Here is a 15,263-nt window from a genome sequence, read left to right as displayed (position 1 = left end):
TCCCACAGTGTCTCACAGGATCACCAGAATTCACTGGTGTGCTCTCCAAGCAGCTTGGATTCTGGGGAGAAGGAGCAGAGTGAAAGGAATTGAAGATTTACCTTTGGTCTTTCCTGCTCCTTAAAACCCAGCCTCACACAAGAGCCAAAAGTCAGAGAGGAGAATACTTTAAAAAGAGAAAAAAAAGTAGGGGAAAATCAGACAACATGGGAAAACTATTTTAAAAAAATCCTGGCACCTGTCAAGCTTAAGAAGGTCTTTTCCAGGGCAGATTAACCTGGGCAGGTTCAGACACCAGAAGCCAAATCAGGTCCTGTTATGTGCTGCACCCACACGAGAGCTACTGGATGATGGGTTCAGCAAGGAGAATGGCAAAAAGGCCCTAAGATCCCATGTTTCTGAGACCACAGGGCAGCAAGGCAGGACAGCAAGCCTCCCTCAGTGGGGATGGCCAGGGATTTTATAAGAGATTGTCAGAAGCTGGCCTCTGGCAGGGTTAAACCCTGGTGCGAACGCTCTGATCCAAGAGATCACAGCAGGTTTTACCCTCTTCTGAGGACACCTCATGGCTGGATTAGAGCCTTCAGAGGGTGTAGCGTGCTGTAATTTATTCCCACTGACTCACACTCATAGTGGTAGACCTCAAACAGCCCCCATTTTCCCCTGCAGACATGTCCCAGGATGACAGGGCGTGCGTTGCCCACGCACACTCGCGTACCCTCGTGCGCGCCCGCGTGCTGGAGAGCAGCCCTGCTTGGGGAACTGCCTCCCTCTGGAGCACTGAGTCCTCAGAGAATACAGTAAGAGACAAAATCTGGAAGTGTTGGGTTTCCAAATGAGTTATTTTTCATGCCCTGTGCTGGCTGAGGCAGTCCTGAGTTTAGAATTCTCACCCTGTGTGAAGATCAGGTCAAGGGAATCCTCAGCCCGTTCATAGCCACCAAGTCTCCTGCACTTGCTGGAGCAAGGGGAGGAATTTCCAACCCCTGCCTTTTGCCTGACCTACTTGGGCATGGAAAAATGGGGACACAGTTATGGAAGTGACACATTGAAAGCAAATATTGGGAAACACTTCTGGGTAACCCCACTTAAATTCCTTTTTTTAGCTTGTTCAGAGCTATACAGAGCCAAGAAACCCAAGCAGCATCACACCACTGCCCAGTCGCAGCAGCTTCAAACTGATGTTCCATCAGGAATGCAAAATGAGCTTGCAAGGCAATGCACAGGCTGAATAAGGTCTAAAAAAATCATCCATAGGCACAGTTTGGAATGGAGGAATTCCCTATCTGTCCACAGCCACTCCATGGGCAGCCACTGCCTTGCATTAGCCTTGCTGTGTGTTTGCCCAGCAGTTGCTCTGGGTGAGCTGTAGTGAAGTGCTGAGCAGAATTTGACAGCAGCAAGTGAAAGCTGGTATTTCCTAGCAGGAGCAGCATTCTTTTTCAGTGAAATTGCTGTTGCCAAGGTGAGACAATAATATTTCTGTGTTCACAAACAAAATGAAACCATTCTGCACCCTAGGCCATGGGCAAACATCCTTCTCTGAATGTGCTACACCTGCTAAAGACACGACTTCTCTTGTCTCCCCAGCCCTGCCCATCCCATGAAGGTCTGACTGCAACATCCCTGCCAGGGGAAGGGTTTCTGTGAGCATCCCTCCCTGTCCTCGAGCCAAATTTGGCACTCTTCATGGTTTTTAAAAACTGATGAAATCCTGGTCTTTAACCAGTACCCATCAGTGAGCTTTTACCAGAGCAAACCTGGGTATTTGTCAGGTACACTGGCAGCTTGCAGTCATCTCTCTCTTTCTCTTTCCCCCTCTGGAACTCAAAGAGATTTGGCAACTTTTAAAAGTGTTTGTTTCTGTGAGTCTCCCTTTTCTAAGCTTTGTTCTCAGCCTTTGAGATCATCAGTTGTAGCAACCACAAAGAGGAAAAAAAAATACAGTCAAAAATACCAGAGGAACAAGCTTAGAAACTTCTGGGATTCCTTTCTTTTGATGTTCAGGCTTTTTGCCCATAACCTTGGCTTTGTGTATCTGTTTGTCCTATGCCATGGATGTGAGCTGACTACCGTCAGGAGTGGGAGAGCATCAGCTTGGGCAGAGAAAAATCTTTGTCATTAAATGAGGGACATTCATGTGGCCTGTCTTTAAAAGAAAAGTATGAAAGACAGCTGCCACATCCAGTGTTTCAGCCTCTTTTTCTTTCCTGGTGCATTAGACTGAGTTGTTCTTTTAGCAAGGGCTCTTTTTTTGAAGATGAATAGATAAGTGTACAAGATTGCTGACGGCAGGTGTAGCAGGGAAAAGTAAAGATAAAACCAGTGTTGATTAGCAAAGATAAGCACTTTTTCCTGTGCCATTCTACATCAGCCTGTGTCAGCACTGAGTTAGGCCATGGACAGTTTCCCTTTGCTGGCAGTTGTGGGGCTGGTGGATGTTACCAGTGATGCCTTAGGAAACGTAGAAATAAAACAGCACACATTTGAGAAAATATTAGTATAGGAGGTAATATAAAGGTTGGTCTTTATTGGAGACCTCCATAGGCAGATATGAAAAAATGTTCACAGAATGCCCAGCACCCCATGGGGTGAATGCAGTGTTGTAAGATTAGCAAATTAACATAACTTACAAAAATCACCAATTAGGAGCACAAGAGGTGATGAAATTTCCCACAGTTCAACCACCTCTAAATCTTCTCCCCTCAGATGGAAACTAAACTTTGTTTATAAAAATGTGTCTTGAAGAGCTGTTTTTTAACCTTGCTTTCCAGAAAGAACCAAGATGGGATTGGGGTCTTGGAATATGTTTTGTCTTTCTGCCTAGGGAAAAGGTAGGGAAAAATACTGGGAAAACTAGCCACAGATACAATAGGCCACAGAGCTACAAATATGTGTGTAAAAAAATAGAGAACATATTTTCAAAAAAAGCAGAAATCATTCTGCATCACCATTTCCCCAGCACAGCAGCTTTGCCAGCAGAGTGGCTCCTGCAGGAGTCAGACAAGATGTGCTGGGTTTATCCAGGTCCCCTCTGGGTTGGATGGGCAGCTTTGACTTTTTTTTCGCCTAGAAAACAGAAGGAACTTCTGTAACACCAGGGCTGAGACTCAGCAATGTGAGACCAGCACTGGGTGCAGAAAGGGAAGAGGAACCCTCCCAAATTTGCCATCCACAGGCAGAGAGCATCTCCCCTGAAGCAGGGCAGGACACCCACACCTGTGGCTGTGTGGGGAGGGTTGTGGTGCCCAGCAAGGTCTGTACCTGCCCCATCAGTGACACCTGGCACTGCCCCAGCACAGTGTGAGCTGTGCCACTGGCAGTGTGTCCATGACTCCAGTCCCTGCTTGCCTGGAGATAAAATGTTGTAGTTCTCTCTCCCATGAGTTTGAAATCTGCCCTGTTTATCTGAGTCCCCTGCCCCCTGAAGTGCTGCTGGCTGGTGGGCAGCAATGCTCAGGTGCGAATGCCTCACTGGTTTGAAACTCTGTTCTCTGGAGTTTCCAGAAGGATGTGTACAGCATCTCCTTCTCATCTTGGCAAGATCTCAAGATGCAAAATTTATATACTTCTATTGGAAAAAAAGTGTCCCAAGTTACTTTTAGGGTTCTAAAATTATGCCTGTTAGACCTTTCTGCCTCCTGAGAGGTTGATGCAAGAAGGCTCATGAGACAAATTCACTTTCTGCTCAGAGAAAGACAATATAATATATCAGTGAAAATTCTGCATTTCACTTCCCAACAGCTTTTCTGTCCTGACTCAAAAATTATCAAGCAGAAGAGCCCCATATAACATTATCTCCTCTGAATTACTGATAGTAAGAGACACAGCAGTGCCCTGAATTAAATTTTGCTTGAACTTGAGTGTCTCATGCATAAGAAAATTATCTGGTTTGATACAAAACTTGCCCACACAGGATAATATGAACAGCAACCTTGGGAGGATTTTTGCAGTAGTTAATGAGGACTGAAAAACATGAGTGACTTACTGTGGCTTAAAAAAATCAGAGCATCAGGTGAGTAACTGACAGATTATATTACAGCTATTGGAAGGAAAAATGTGTTTGCTTAAACTTCGGCAAAATGCTGTTAAACTAACAGGTTTTCTCAGCCATTTGCAGTCTCCTAATCCATTATCCCAGCTCAGCTGCAAGTGGTGATGTGTAAATCCATAGTATCTGCCTCATGGTGACTTCATTTGTCCTCTTTTCTAGTCAGACCATGCTTAGCTTCAGCTTCCTCGACCAGATTTATGCTTCTGTTTGCTAGACAAAATATTCCATTACTGATGTTTTGGTCCTTGTAAACTGGGATCAGGTCATCCCTTAATCATATCTTTGATTGAATTCATGGCATCTGCCACTGCACGGCACATTTCCCAAACCCTTAAATCAGTTTATGCCCTGAAAGCTCTCTAATGCACAAACATCCACCTAGAACATCCCTTCCCCTGCCTAGACTGAGCCTTCTGACAAGATGTGTGTGGTCATTTATATGCACAATGTGCTGCAGCCGAAAGATCGGGCAAATAATACACAAAAAAAAATTCTGCAGGGCTGCACCAAAGAGAAGTTTCTGTTCACCTCCAGCCCCTTGTGCTTAGAGTCTGGATTCTCACCTCACTTGGCTTGTGTTGTAACCACAGACAGGACCAAACACTCTCATCAAGCTGCAGGGCTGGGAAGCTGCCTGATGGTGCCCCCTTGTCCTCTTTCTTTTCCTTTCTTCACTCACTCCTAAGTCCCAGTGAGGACTCACACATTTTGCTGCCCCAATGGGATCTGACACACGAATAACTCTGCAGAGGAGAGTTCCTCTCCCATTGGAAGGCACAGTGGAAGGAGACTGGAGCAGATGGGGCTCTTTTTTGACATTCCCTCCTTATTAATACGAAGTGATGGGAGTGAGGAATGGTGCTTCACTGGAGAAGTTAAGCTTGAAGATAATTTGGGGCATTAGAGCTGCTCTGTCTGGAAACACTCCATTTCTTGCTCCCTGCAGTAAGTCACTGGTGTACCTTGGAATGACAGGAGCCACTTTGTACTCACTCAGCTCATCTACAGCCATTCAGAAGCAAAAATTTTGCTTTGCAAAGTTTCTTATAATCATAAAATCTGCTGCAAAGAAGTAGTCTGGCATTGCAAGTCATGCATTTAAACAGAGTTGGGCCAGTTTCCCGACGCTGCCACAGGTTTCTGTGGCACCCACCCAAGCTCAGGGTGAATTGCTTCAATGCTTTTGGCTTGAAAAGGAATATTTCAGTGTGCTGTTAAAGAAAAGGGAAAGCAGACTCTAGTCTCTTCATCCCAGACAGAAGGAGACTTAAAAAACCTAATACTCCTCCCTGGGAGCAGGGGGCTCTGTTGCCTTCAGCCAACAATCCTTCTCCAGGCAATTCAAGAGAAAGGGGTGGTTTCCCCCCTCCTCATTCACAGCTGAGTTTGCCAGTCTCAGGGGGAGATCTAGAGAGTTCAGAAGATGCAGCAGGAGGAGAGAAAACAGCACTGTTTCTCAGAAACGTGTCTGTCTTCAAGGAGACTCTCTAATGTTCTTTATCCCAGGAAAGGAGGAGGCTTGGAGCACAGGCAGGGAGGTTTTCAGCTGGGTTCTGGGGTGGTTTCTGAGCCCACAGCCTGCCCAGAGCTCAGCCCGTGCTTCTGCAACTTCAAAGGATCACAGGAGGCACCTGCAGGGAAAGGGCCAGCAGTTAATGTGAGCTCAGTGAAATACAAAGAGAATCTGGAGGTGCGGGTGCGTTGCCATTGCTGGGATGCTGTCCCACCAGCAGCTGTGCCACCAAGGCTCATCAGGAGGCAGAGTTTAGGGCAGTGAGGCAGTGAAATATGAGGGTGAAAGGAGAGATGCAGGGCAGTCTGTGAAGCTCCAGATTTGAGGAGGGTTGTGGACAAAGGGATGAGGTTTTGCCTACACTGACAGCTGCCCACTCAGTGTTCTGGCCCCTCATGGTGTCCAGGGTATAAATTAGGAGCTGGCTCATTTCTGGAGGGACTTTCTTCTCAAGGCAGATCCTTTGTGGACCACTTAATCAAGATGGATTCATGAGGCCCATTTCAAGTCATCAGTCTTCTTGCATTATGCATTTCCTTTGATGATTGAGCCCACAAGCAGTGGAGAGGAATATAAATGTGTGACTTGCTGATGGCTCTCCCAGCAACTAAGGCATCAAATGGGACAGTAAAACAACCTTTGGCTGAAAACTGCTTTCAGTTTAAGAACAGCATAAAGAACAGATGCATCAAGGAAAGCACAGGGAGGATAAACTCCTTCCCAGTACTGTTTTCTATTTGAAGACACAAAGGCCTGTAATACCTGCCCATATTATTTCCTCACAGCAACACCCTGCACTTAATTGCTCTGTGAGGTCCATTAATGCAGAGAGGAGCCTGTGGTATGGGCTAAAGAGCAAGTTCTTCCCTCCTTTGAACCCAGCCTGGCTGCTGCTGGAGCAGTGTGCTGCAGATGCTGTGAGTCAGAGCAGGCTGGAGGAGGGACCAGATTTGTGTGGTTTATTGTCAGCCTGCTCATTCTGTGGCATTTGGAGAGAGCCAGGCAGTTTCCAGGCATGTGCAAGGCAGGAAAGCACATCCTCTGGGCTGCTGAGGTGCTTTTGTGAAGTGACTTTGAGTCCAAGGGACAGCTGATCCTGCCGTGGGGTGGCTGATGGATGTTTGATGGTTCCCAGGGACAGCTGTGCCTGCAGGATTCTTGTGTCCCCTGGAGCACCCACACCCTGGGCACTGGCCCTGTGCTCTGGGTGCCTGCAGGATTCTTGTGTCCCCCTGGAGCACCCACACCTTGGGCACTGGCCCTGTGCTCTGGGTCCCTCTGGGTGCTGCTTTTCCAGGGGGGGCTGCACTCAGAGTTCCCATATTCCTCCTGTTCTGGGTCCCTCTGGGTGCCTGCTTGTCTCCCTATTTCCCTGAACACGCTCCAGACATGGCTTCAAAGTGGGGTTTTTTTCAGTATTCCCTGGTGAATTTTAGAAACAGTTTCAAAACCATTTGATCACTCCATGGGGCAACATGGAGTACATCCTTCCAGCACTGTTCACTTCTTGCTGTGTTTGGTTGGATGACAGAGGGAAGAATTTCTGGGCTAGTTCTTTCCCAAACTGGTTGATGCTAAACATATTACTGCAACAGCACAGCTGCTGCCCCTTAGTCATGGGTTACAGTCTTTTCTTAGCCAAGTTTTAAGAGTTTGTTTTCTGTTTCTCATATACAGCCAGTTGAAAACTAAATAAAATATCACTCTTTTTTTTCTTTTCTGCAATATGTTTCTATAGTTAGGACAAAGTGACAGATGATTGATGATTTCTTTAGTTGCAAATATTGTAATGCTCTTGTTCTCCTCTTTCCTACAAGCACTGACTGATATTCCAGAAGGACAGATAAGCATGTTGAATTCCTGCTCCCACTTTGTCAATAGAAGCATTTTCAAAAGCCAGTCTGAATAACTCTTGATGGCTTTTTTGTTTATATGCTTGCTAGCAAGAACTCACCTGCTCTGGGAATTATTTTCTAAAATATTTGACCTCTGGATTTCCATGTTCATTGGCTCTCATGTTCCCCAGACCTGCTCTGAGCAGACTTCAGTGTGGTGATTAAAATTCCTTTGTAATTAGGAGCATTCCTATAATATCCTTGTGCTGGGCTATGTGAAGGAGGGATAATAGGTGAAAACAATTATTTCAGCTGTTGATAGCAGCCAAAATGCAAAGATGACTTCAAGGTTAATGATGTCCTCTATGGTCCCAACTGCCTTAAATGACTGGAAAATCTTCAGAGGTCTCCATACTTTTTAAAGAACCTGAATTATGTCAAGATTCAGTGGGGGAAAAAATAGTGCAATCTTCAGGAAGAAATAATTCCTGTCATTTATTCAGACTATTTAAAAATTTTATGCAATGAATCCCATTTTTATGCAATGAATCCCAATGAATATTTGTTGAATATTTGCTTCAGTTTTAGAATGGTTTTATTTGGGGAAAACAGTGAAATACAGTGGTTTCAACCACTGCTGTCTCATCACTGCTGTCATAACTTTTTTTTTCCTATTTAAATCTGCATTCTGAGGGGGCTTAACACACAAGTCATCTTATTCATACTCTGCAGTGAACTTGGACTTTTCTTCATGCCTTTGTAGGTCTCCCAAAGAGGAGCTGGTAGCACAAACTTCAAGTTGCTCTGCCATAGTTTCTTTTGACAGATCTTTTTCCCCTGAGTAGCTCCCGGGAGCAAAATGTCAGTGTAATTTGGTGCCAGCCATGAATACCCAGTTGGCAAGCTGTGAGGTCCCTCTTACTGAACCTTAGGAGCTCTATGTGTCAAAACCCGCTTGGCCTGAAATGCATTAAGATGTCAGGGACAATTATCCTGCTGCATTTCCCATTCATTAATCACAGCTCTGGCTTTCTGAAACCCCTACGCCAGCAATTACAAACAAGATTGATGTGGGCTTAACCAGCATTCTGAGGAGTATGCACACACAAAATACCACTTTTTTTCTTTTGACCTAAATCACTCTACTTTGAAGGAAAACAAACCATCTATTTAGAGCATCTGTACACCAGTATCCAATCCTCAGCCTTGTAAGTGGATGCCAAATTGCCTACAAAATTCTGGAAGAAAAAAATGTGAAAGTCTTTAAAGGCATTTTTGAGTCACTTATGACTCCCTCAGTCTGACACTTATGTGAGAGGGCAATTTAGTCTTTTCCTGGCAAGGTCTATTCCCAAAACAGTTCCCATCTAATGGCTCCATCTGACTTTGGGAGCTGATCAGCTAATTAGCTCCCTCAGCCTGTGAACAGAGAGCATCATTTTGGGAACCTGATTTTGGTGTTTTCCTGGAAATGATGTAACTTGGCTTTTTTAGCTCACACCACCATGGTGAGTCTGGGAACAAGCAAGGTGGAGAAACCCAGGGGCAGGCTGAGGAGGAGCCTGCAGAGAGCACTCAGCAGCAGGGCAGGGGCAAGGCAGAGCTCCAGCCAGCCCTTCTGCTGCTCAGGTGATGGCATTGTGACTGTCCTCCCATTCATCTCCCCTCATGCATTAAGGCTGCTGATGGTGCCAGTGCAAATAATTGAGTACATCTCTTGTGCTTGTGTCCCTAAAGATAAAAGCAGCAGAACTCAGCCTGTCCCACACTCACCAGGAGGGCACAGCCCCTGTCCCAGCACCTCTGCAAGGAACCACAGCAAGCAGTTCGGTACAGCAGCAGTGGGATCAAAGCTGGGAAACCAAGAAATCACCCCTCCCTCCATATTGCAGCGTGTCTCTAATTAATTTTTTCACCTCTGACTCAAGGGGGTGACTAATTCTGCAGTGCCAGTCTGATCAATGCACATGTGTATTTGCACACGTGTTCATCACGTGCAGAGAGCCAGAAGTGGACAAAGACAATAAGGAAATGAAAGAAATGTGTTTCATTAGTAATCTAAAGTCTAGAAAAGCACCTTCTTTTCTCCCAAATTCTATAAACTGGCTTTTATAATAGTAAGACTTTTTTAAGAAGCTGACCAGCCAGTTCCTTCCTGATCTGCTGGAAGTTCATTGTTCAGAATTTGTTTTTCCCTGTAAACTGTGATTTGAAAAGAAGTAGCCTATCCAGTGGTTACTGAGTCCATGAAAATTAGGGCTGGGTGAACAATTGTGTATAAAATTTAGAGCCAGTTGACAAATACTTTTTAATATACTTTACAAATTTTGTTCATTTCATCCATTATTCAGGATACATTTTTCCATTACTCTGCTAGCTTTCTTGCAAGTGAGCTGTTTTTAATATGATTATTTGTCTCCCTGGGTGGTCACTGCAGGATATGGCCAGCTCAGAACCTGTGAGAAAAGCAAGTTCCCACCATGGCTGGGGATCTGGTGCCTCTCCTGAGCTGGACATTTCCTCCCAGAGGGAAGACATTTCTCCTGAGCTGTCTGCCATATTCATACATAGGCAGGATTCCTCTTTCCCATCTAGATCTGTTTTCCTCTGATGAGCTTCTCCTGTTTCTCTCCTGTTCCAGGGATTCATGGACATTGACCTGACCAAATTCAGAGAGAGTGGAGCCAATGTCACTGGCTTCCAGTTGGTGAATTACACAGATACTGTTCCTGCCAGGATCATGCAACAGTGGAAGCAAAATGATGCCAGAGAGCACCCACGTGTGGACTGGAAGAGGCCAAAGGCAAGTGGCACAAAAAAAAAAAAAAAGCATTTCATTTGGTTCCATCTGGCTCAGTTCAAGTTATGCTCACCTCTTTGTGATCACACATGGCTCTTAATTCTCACTTGAGAAACTCTCAGTATAATTATGAACATTAGCTGTTCCATTTACCTTAACATTATCTGAATTTTACTGGGCTGCAGTTACTGCCTCTTAAGAAACACAAAATTTAATGTAGTCACTCACTCTCCCAGTTTTCACTCCCTCCAAGCTAAGAGTTAAATATCTCATAAGTTCAGTGTATAAAAAACAAAAAGCCTCTTTAAGTCCTTAACCTTTGACTTGTTTACAAGACATCCAGTGATAATAAAGTCTTTCCAGATGTTCTTTTTGAGAATTTCAAATCAGAGTGTACAACAGAGGGAAAAAGTATTTTAATTCCTGACACAAAAGGCCCTGAAGCTGTTGAGGGATGAGTGGAGGGAGAGGTTGTTTTCTGCTGTTTAATATTTGAAAATGAATACATTTGTGACAAACACTCTGCCATAGAAATGTTAGCTTTGGGATTAGTTTAAGAAAGTTCAAAACAACTAAATCAGTGGGTGAGCACAGAAAAAAGAGTTAACACAAATGGTTTTTGCCAAGTTTTACACTGCTTTCTGTACAAGTTTCTGCTTGAATAAACTCATGTTTTGCAGAATTTTTTGCCAATTGAGATAGAATTTTCTGGTCTCCATCCGTGACCAGAAAACGTCCCTTGTTTGATTTCATGTAGCTCACATTTACACAGTGTAATGTGCTCCTTAAAAGTTCAGGTCAATGCTTCTGATTAAACACAAATGCTTGGGTAACAGGTGAAGGACTTTTAGGGCTGAGTCTTCCTCAGGGAGTGAAATCAGGAGCTTCTCCTTCACTTCCCAGCTGTGAAAGTCAAAACCAACTTTTAGGAGTCAGCAGGGCAGTGGACATTACAGGGAGCAAGATGCTGTTGAACGTCATAGACAGGAGATGAGGACAGAGTGTTGCTGTTTTCTTAACCTGGAAATGAAACTTGATGTACTTTTAGTAAGGAGGTAATATAAGAGTGGATTTTTATTTGAAGGCTTTCAGGGGTAGTTATGGAAAGATGTCCATAGGGATGAGTACATCTCTATAGGTTTTAGGGAATTAATCTGATTGATAAACAGCACCAATAGGAGGAAAAGTGGTGATGTAATTTCTACTCAGGTCAAGTTTTGTTTTGTTTGGAGTCTTTCCCTCAGCATTAGCTGTGCTCTGTCCATAAAATGTATCTTGAAGAGTTGTTCTCAACCTCAGTTTCCAGGAAGAGCCAAGGTAGCACAGGGGCTTCTTGAGGCTTGGAGGTCTGGAATTCGTTTTGGTTTTTTGCCTAGGGAAATGCAATGGAAAACTGCCAGGAAAATTAGCCACTCACATTATGGGGTACAGAGCTACAAATACATGTGCAAAGAATACAGGAAACATATAAAATAATAAAAAAATAAACAGGTAAAAACCAAAGAGCATCAGAGCAAGGCAGCTGGAGGGTTACCCTGAGTGCCCTTTCTGTTTCCAGTATACATCAGCACTCACCTACGACGGCGTGCGGGTGATGGCCGAGGCCTTCCAGAACCTTCGGCGGCAGCGCATCGACATCTCCCGCCGCGGCAACGCCGGCGACTGCCTGGCCAACCCCGCCGTGCCCTGGGGACAGGGCATCGACATCCAGAGAGCCCTGCAGCAGGTTGGCAACCAGCCAGGAGGTGTGGGTGTGCTGGGGGCACGCTGGGCACAGCCTGGGGTGGGGCAGGATGGGTGGGCAGCAGCAGAATCACGAATCACTTGCGGTGATCCTTCTGGAGAAGAGAGGTCTGAAAATCCCAGGGGTGCTTCCAGCAAACTGCTTTTCCTGGTAGCATCTGAGGTGTTCTTGTGTCCTGGTTTAGGGCAAATTTGGGAGAAAACCTCCAAAAGGGGGCCCCTCCAGAAAGCAAACCCGCACGGCCCCTCCCTCCAACTGGGTCGGGAAGGATTCCTCAGAGAGAAGTGGAAAGAACCTGTTTATTTAACAGGTACAGCACCCACGGCACACAAAATGAACAATACCGGGTGCCACCACTCTGTCACCGCTCTGAAAAAGATGACAAATTCAGAAAGTCTGTCTTGGGGGTGGTGGCTCTCTTCTCAGTCCCTCCGATGCTGGGGTAGCTGCTGCCCAGAGTAGGCCCCGCTAGGCCACAAGGTGCAAACTCTCAGTGTTCCCAGGCCCCAGTCCAGAGCAGGTTTGAGTGGTTCCAAAAATGGGAAAGGAAAAACCGTCCAGGGAAAAATTCAAACTGCTTAGCTAAACTAACTAAACTAACTAGCAGAATCAAAAAGCAAGAGCAAAGCAGGAGCAACAGCAAAAGCAAAGCGAAAAGCAAAGCAAAAGCAGCACCATGTGCTGCCCCATCTCTATGTCCCGCCAGCCATGGGTGAGCAGGCTGATAGCAAAACCAAAACAAAACATTCACTCTTCAGGGCCAGTCTTGAAGGCACAGAACATAATATCCAGCAAAACAGAACAACGACTGGAGGTACAAGCATCATAACCTAGGACACCTTGCCTGCTCTGATTTCTGTTGTTCTAAAGCCAAAATATTATCCCATAAAATCAAGGGTCCCTATCTTTATGTTTCCCTCCCTAAGACACAGACCTGCTCAGACTGTGTTTTCTGCAGATTATTTGATTCTCTGTGCACTCAGCTTCATTTCCAGCCTGCTAATGAATGCATGTGAATTTTGCCTTATGTGTTGGCTGTCACCAAAATGTTCTCAAAGTGCAGATTATAGCTTGTTTCATACTGTGAGGGCTCATAAAAGTCTTAAGAGCAGCCATTTAGATAGTTTATTCCTCAAATCTGATAATCTTGCTTTTTTCCACTTGCATAAAATTTAGATTTTTGAATAAACAAAAATACAATGTGAAACTTACAGCAAGAGAGAAAAATAATTCACTCTTATCAAAGACTTAACAAGGTAGAATATTTTAAAATTTCATTAAATTTCAAGACTGACATTTACTTCTAGCACTTTTCTTTCTTTTTCTGACAGAAATAGATGGATTCCTTGCAAATACTGCTAGTTCAGTGTTATCCAAATATAGCTTATCCCATCTTCTTTCCTTAACTGTGAAGAAGGCAAAAACCCCCACCATTTATGTGGTTCATTTGTATAATATGTAAATTTCCTCAAGTATTTTGTTTTGATTTGGTTTTGGCTTCCTGGTAAACAACAATTCCTTTAAAACCAAATCTTGCATCTGATTTGATTTTATTGCTTGGATTCAATTTGTTCCCAAGCCTGTCACTGACTTTCTGCATGACCTTGGGCAAATCACTGTCACAGCTTCTCCAAGCCCTTATAATAAAATCAGCCTCCCTGATGCATTAGGGAGATAGGTTACCTAATAAACATGAAATACTTGGAAGTCTTCTGATGAGCAATAGCCACTCCAGCATTTTTCTTTATTGAATTTATGAGAATAAGATATCAAAATTAGACAGCTAGAAAATACAATTTGTGTGTGTGTGTGTGTGTGTGTTGGAAAATGTCCTCTGAAGTTTCCTTATATCTTCATTAGAACAATTTCAAAAGTCTTAATTTTTCAGCTGGAGTAAAGAACACAAAGACCCATTTGCAAAAGTTGCTTCTTTACAGATGAAAAATAATAATTTTAAAAAGGCTTGAACAGTTCAGTTGTGATGATCAAAATAAAAGACTGAAACAGGCAGGGCAAGAAGCCTCCTAGCAAAAAAATTAAGTTTGAATTTGATAATCTTCCAGTATTTAGTAATGTAGCAAGAACGAGACAGAAGGAAATAGAATAACTTAGGATAAAATTGAAGGTTTGAGTTATCCTTTCTGTAAAGACTCACAATTAAGGCAATTCTTACAGCTGCTCACAGTGTGCTTTTTCTTCACCTCCCATTTGTTAGTGCCTAAAATTTTGTAAGCTTTTTAAAAGCAAAAGGTTTCTCTACTTGCTTCTACTCAAACATCTGGAATAACCTCCCCAATTGCCTTATTCCTGTTTAGTGTAGGAAGGAACCACAGAACCATAAAAACATTTAGGCTGGAAAATCTAAGATCATCGAGTCCAAACATTATCCCAGCATTTCCAAGTTCACTAAACCACTAAACCATGTCCCCATCACTGCCACATCCACACATCTTTTAAATCCCTCCAGAAATGGTGACTCCACCACTTATCTCTCTAGACAGCCCATCCAATGCTTAACAACCCTTTTGGAGAAGAAATTTTTCCTAATGTCCAAACTAAACCTTCCCTGACACAACTTGAGGCCATTTCCTCCTGTCCTGTTGTTCTGACTGAACCCCACCTAACGAGGATTCATGGATGGCAGGAACAAAGATGAAAAGAAATATGAAGCATTCTTCATTTTTTTAAAAACAGAAATCTGGCATGTTCAAGGAGAATGCATGTTTTTATTAAAGATAATTACCTTTTTTTCTTTTTTTACCAGAAAAACCCACAAAATATTGCTTAAAACCACTACACTAAGGTTTCGATTTTACTTTGAAAAGGTTATGATAATTTTGAACAAATTATTTTTTTATCATTATGGGGTCAGCACATCTAATAAGCAGAAAGCTAGTCCCTAACTGCTGACTAAGCCTGTAAAACAGAAGGCCACAACTGCATCCTTCTGCTCCAGATGTCTCAGCAAAGAGCCAAATGCCCATTCTTGTCTTACACACAAATGTGCTTAAATGTCTCCAGTTGACTTGAGTAGTGCTTAGCACTGTTGAAGTCAGTCCTGACTATACTTTGCACTGCCTTTTTGCATTTTGCTGTGCATTTTTTGCATTTTGCATTGCATTTTTGTATTTTGCATTTACCTTCAGCGGATGGTGAATGACAGAAAAGATGTGCTGCCTCCTGCAGCATGGATAGCAGAGATCCCTTTTGCATTTCAGTGACACATGGATATCACAGGATTAAGATTTTATTCACTCAGATAGAAGAAATTGATGCTGTAAACCTGCCTTTTAGTGCATACAAAGGTACAAAGCACA

The 15,263-nt window shown here is 43.8% G+C and overlaps 1 protein-coding gene across 2 annotated transcripts in view; it reads left to right on the top strand.

The window, feature by feature from the left end:
* The window catches only part of GRIA1 (glutamate ionotropic receptor AMPA type subunit 1), a 119,115-nt gene that overhangs the window by 63,926 nt on the left and 39,926 nt on the right, over window positions 1–15,263 (top strand). For both annotated transcript variants that reach the window (XM_054288104.1, XM_054288105.1), the window contains exons 6-7: window positions 10,044–10,205; window positions 11,761–11,928. In XM_054288104.1, the coding sequence (XP_054144079.1) occupies window positions 10,044–10,205; window positions 11,761–11,928 (330 nt within the window). The remainder of the gene's footprint in view (window positions 1–10,043; window positions 10,206–11,760; window positions 11,929–15,263) is intronic.

The sequence above is a fragment of the Melozone crissalis genome, unplaced genomic scaffold (genome assembly GCF_028551555.1).
Source record: "Melozone crissalis strain CALT ecotype California unplaced genomic scaffold, PUWL_Pcris_2 ptg000061l_1, whole genome shotgun sequence".
Classification (NCBI taxonomy): Eukaryota; Metazoa; Chordata; class Aves; order Passeriformes; family Passerellidae; genus Melozone; species Melozone crissalis.
This window is presented reverse-complemented; position numbering and strand designations above follow the sequence as displayed.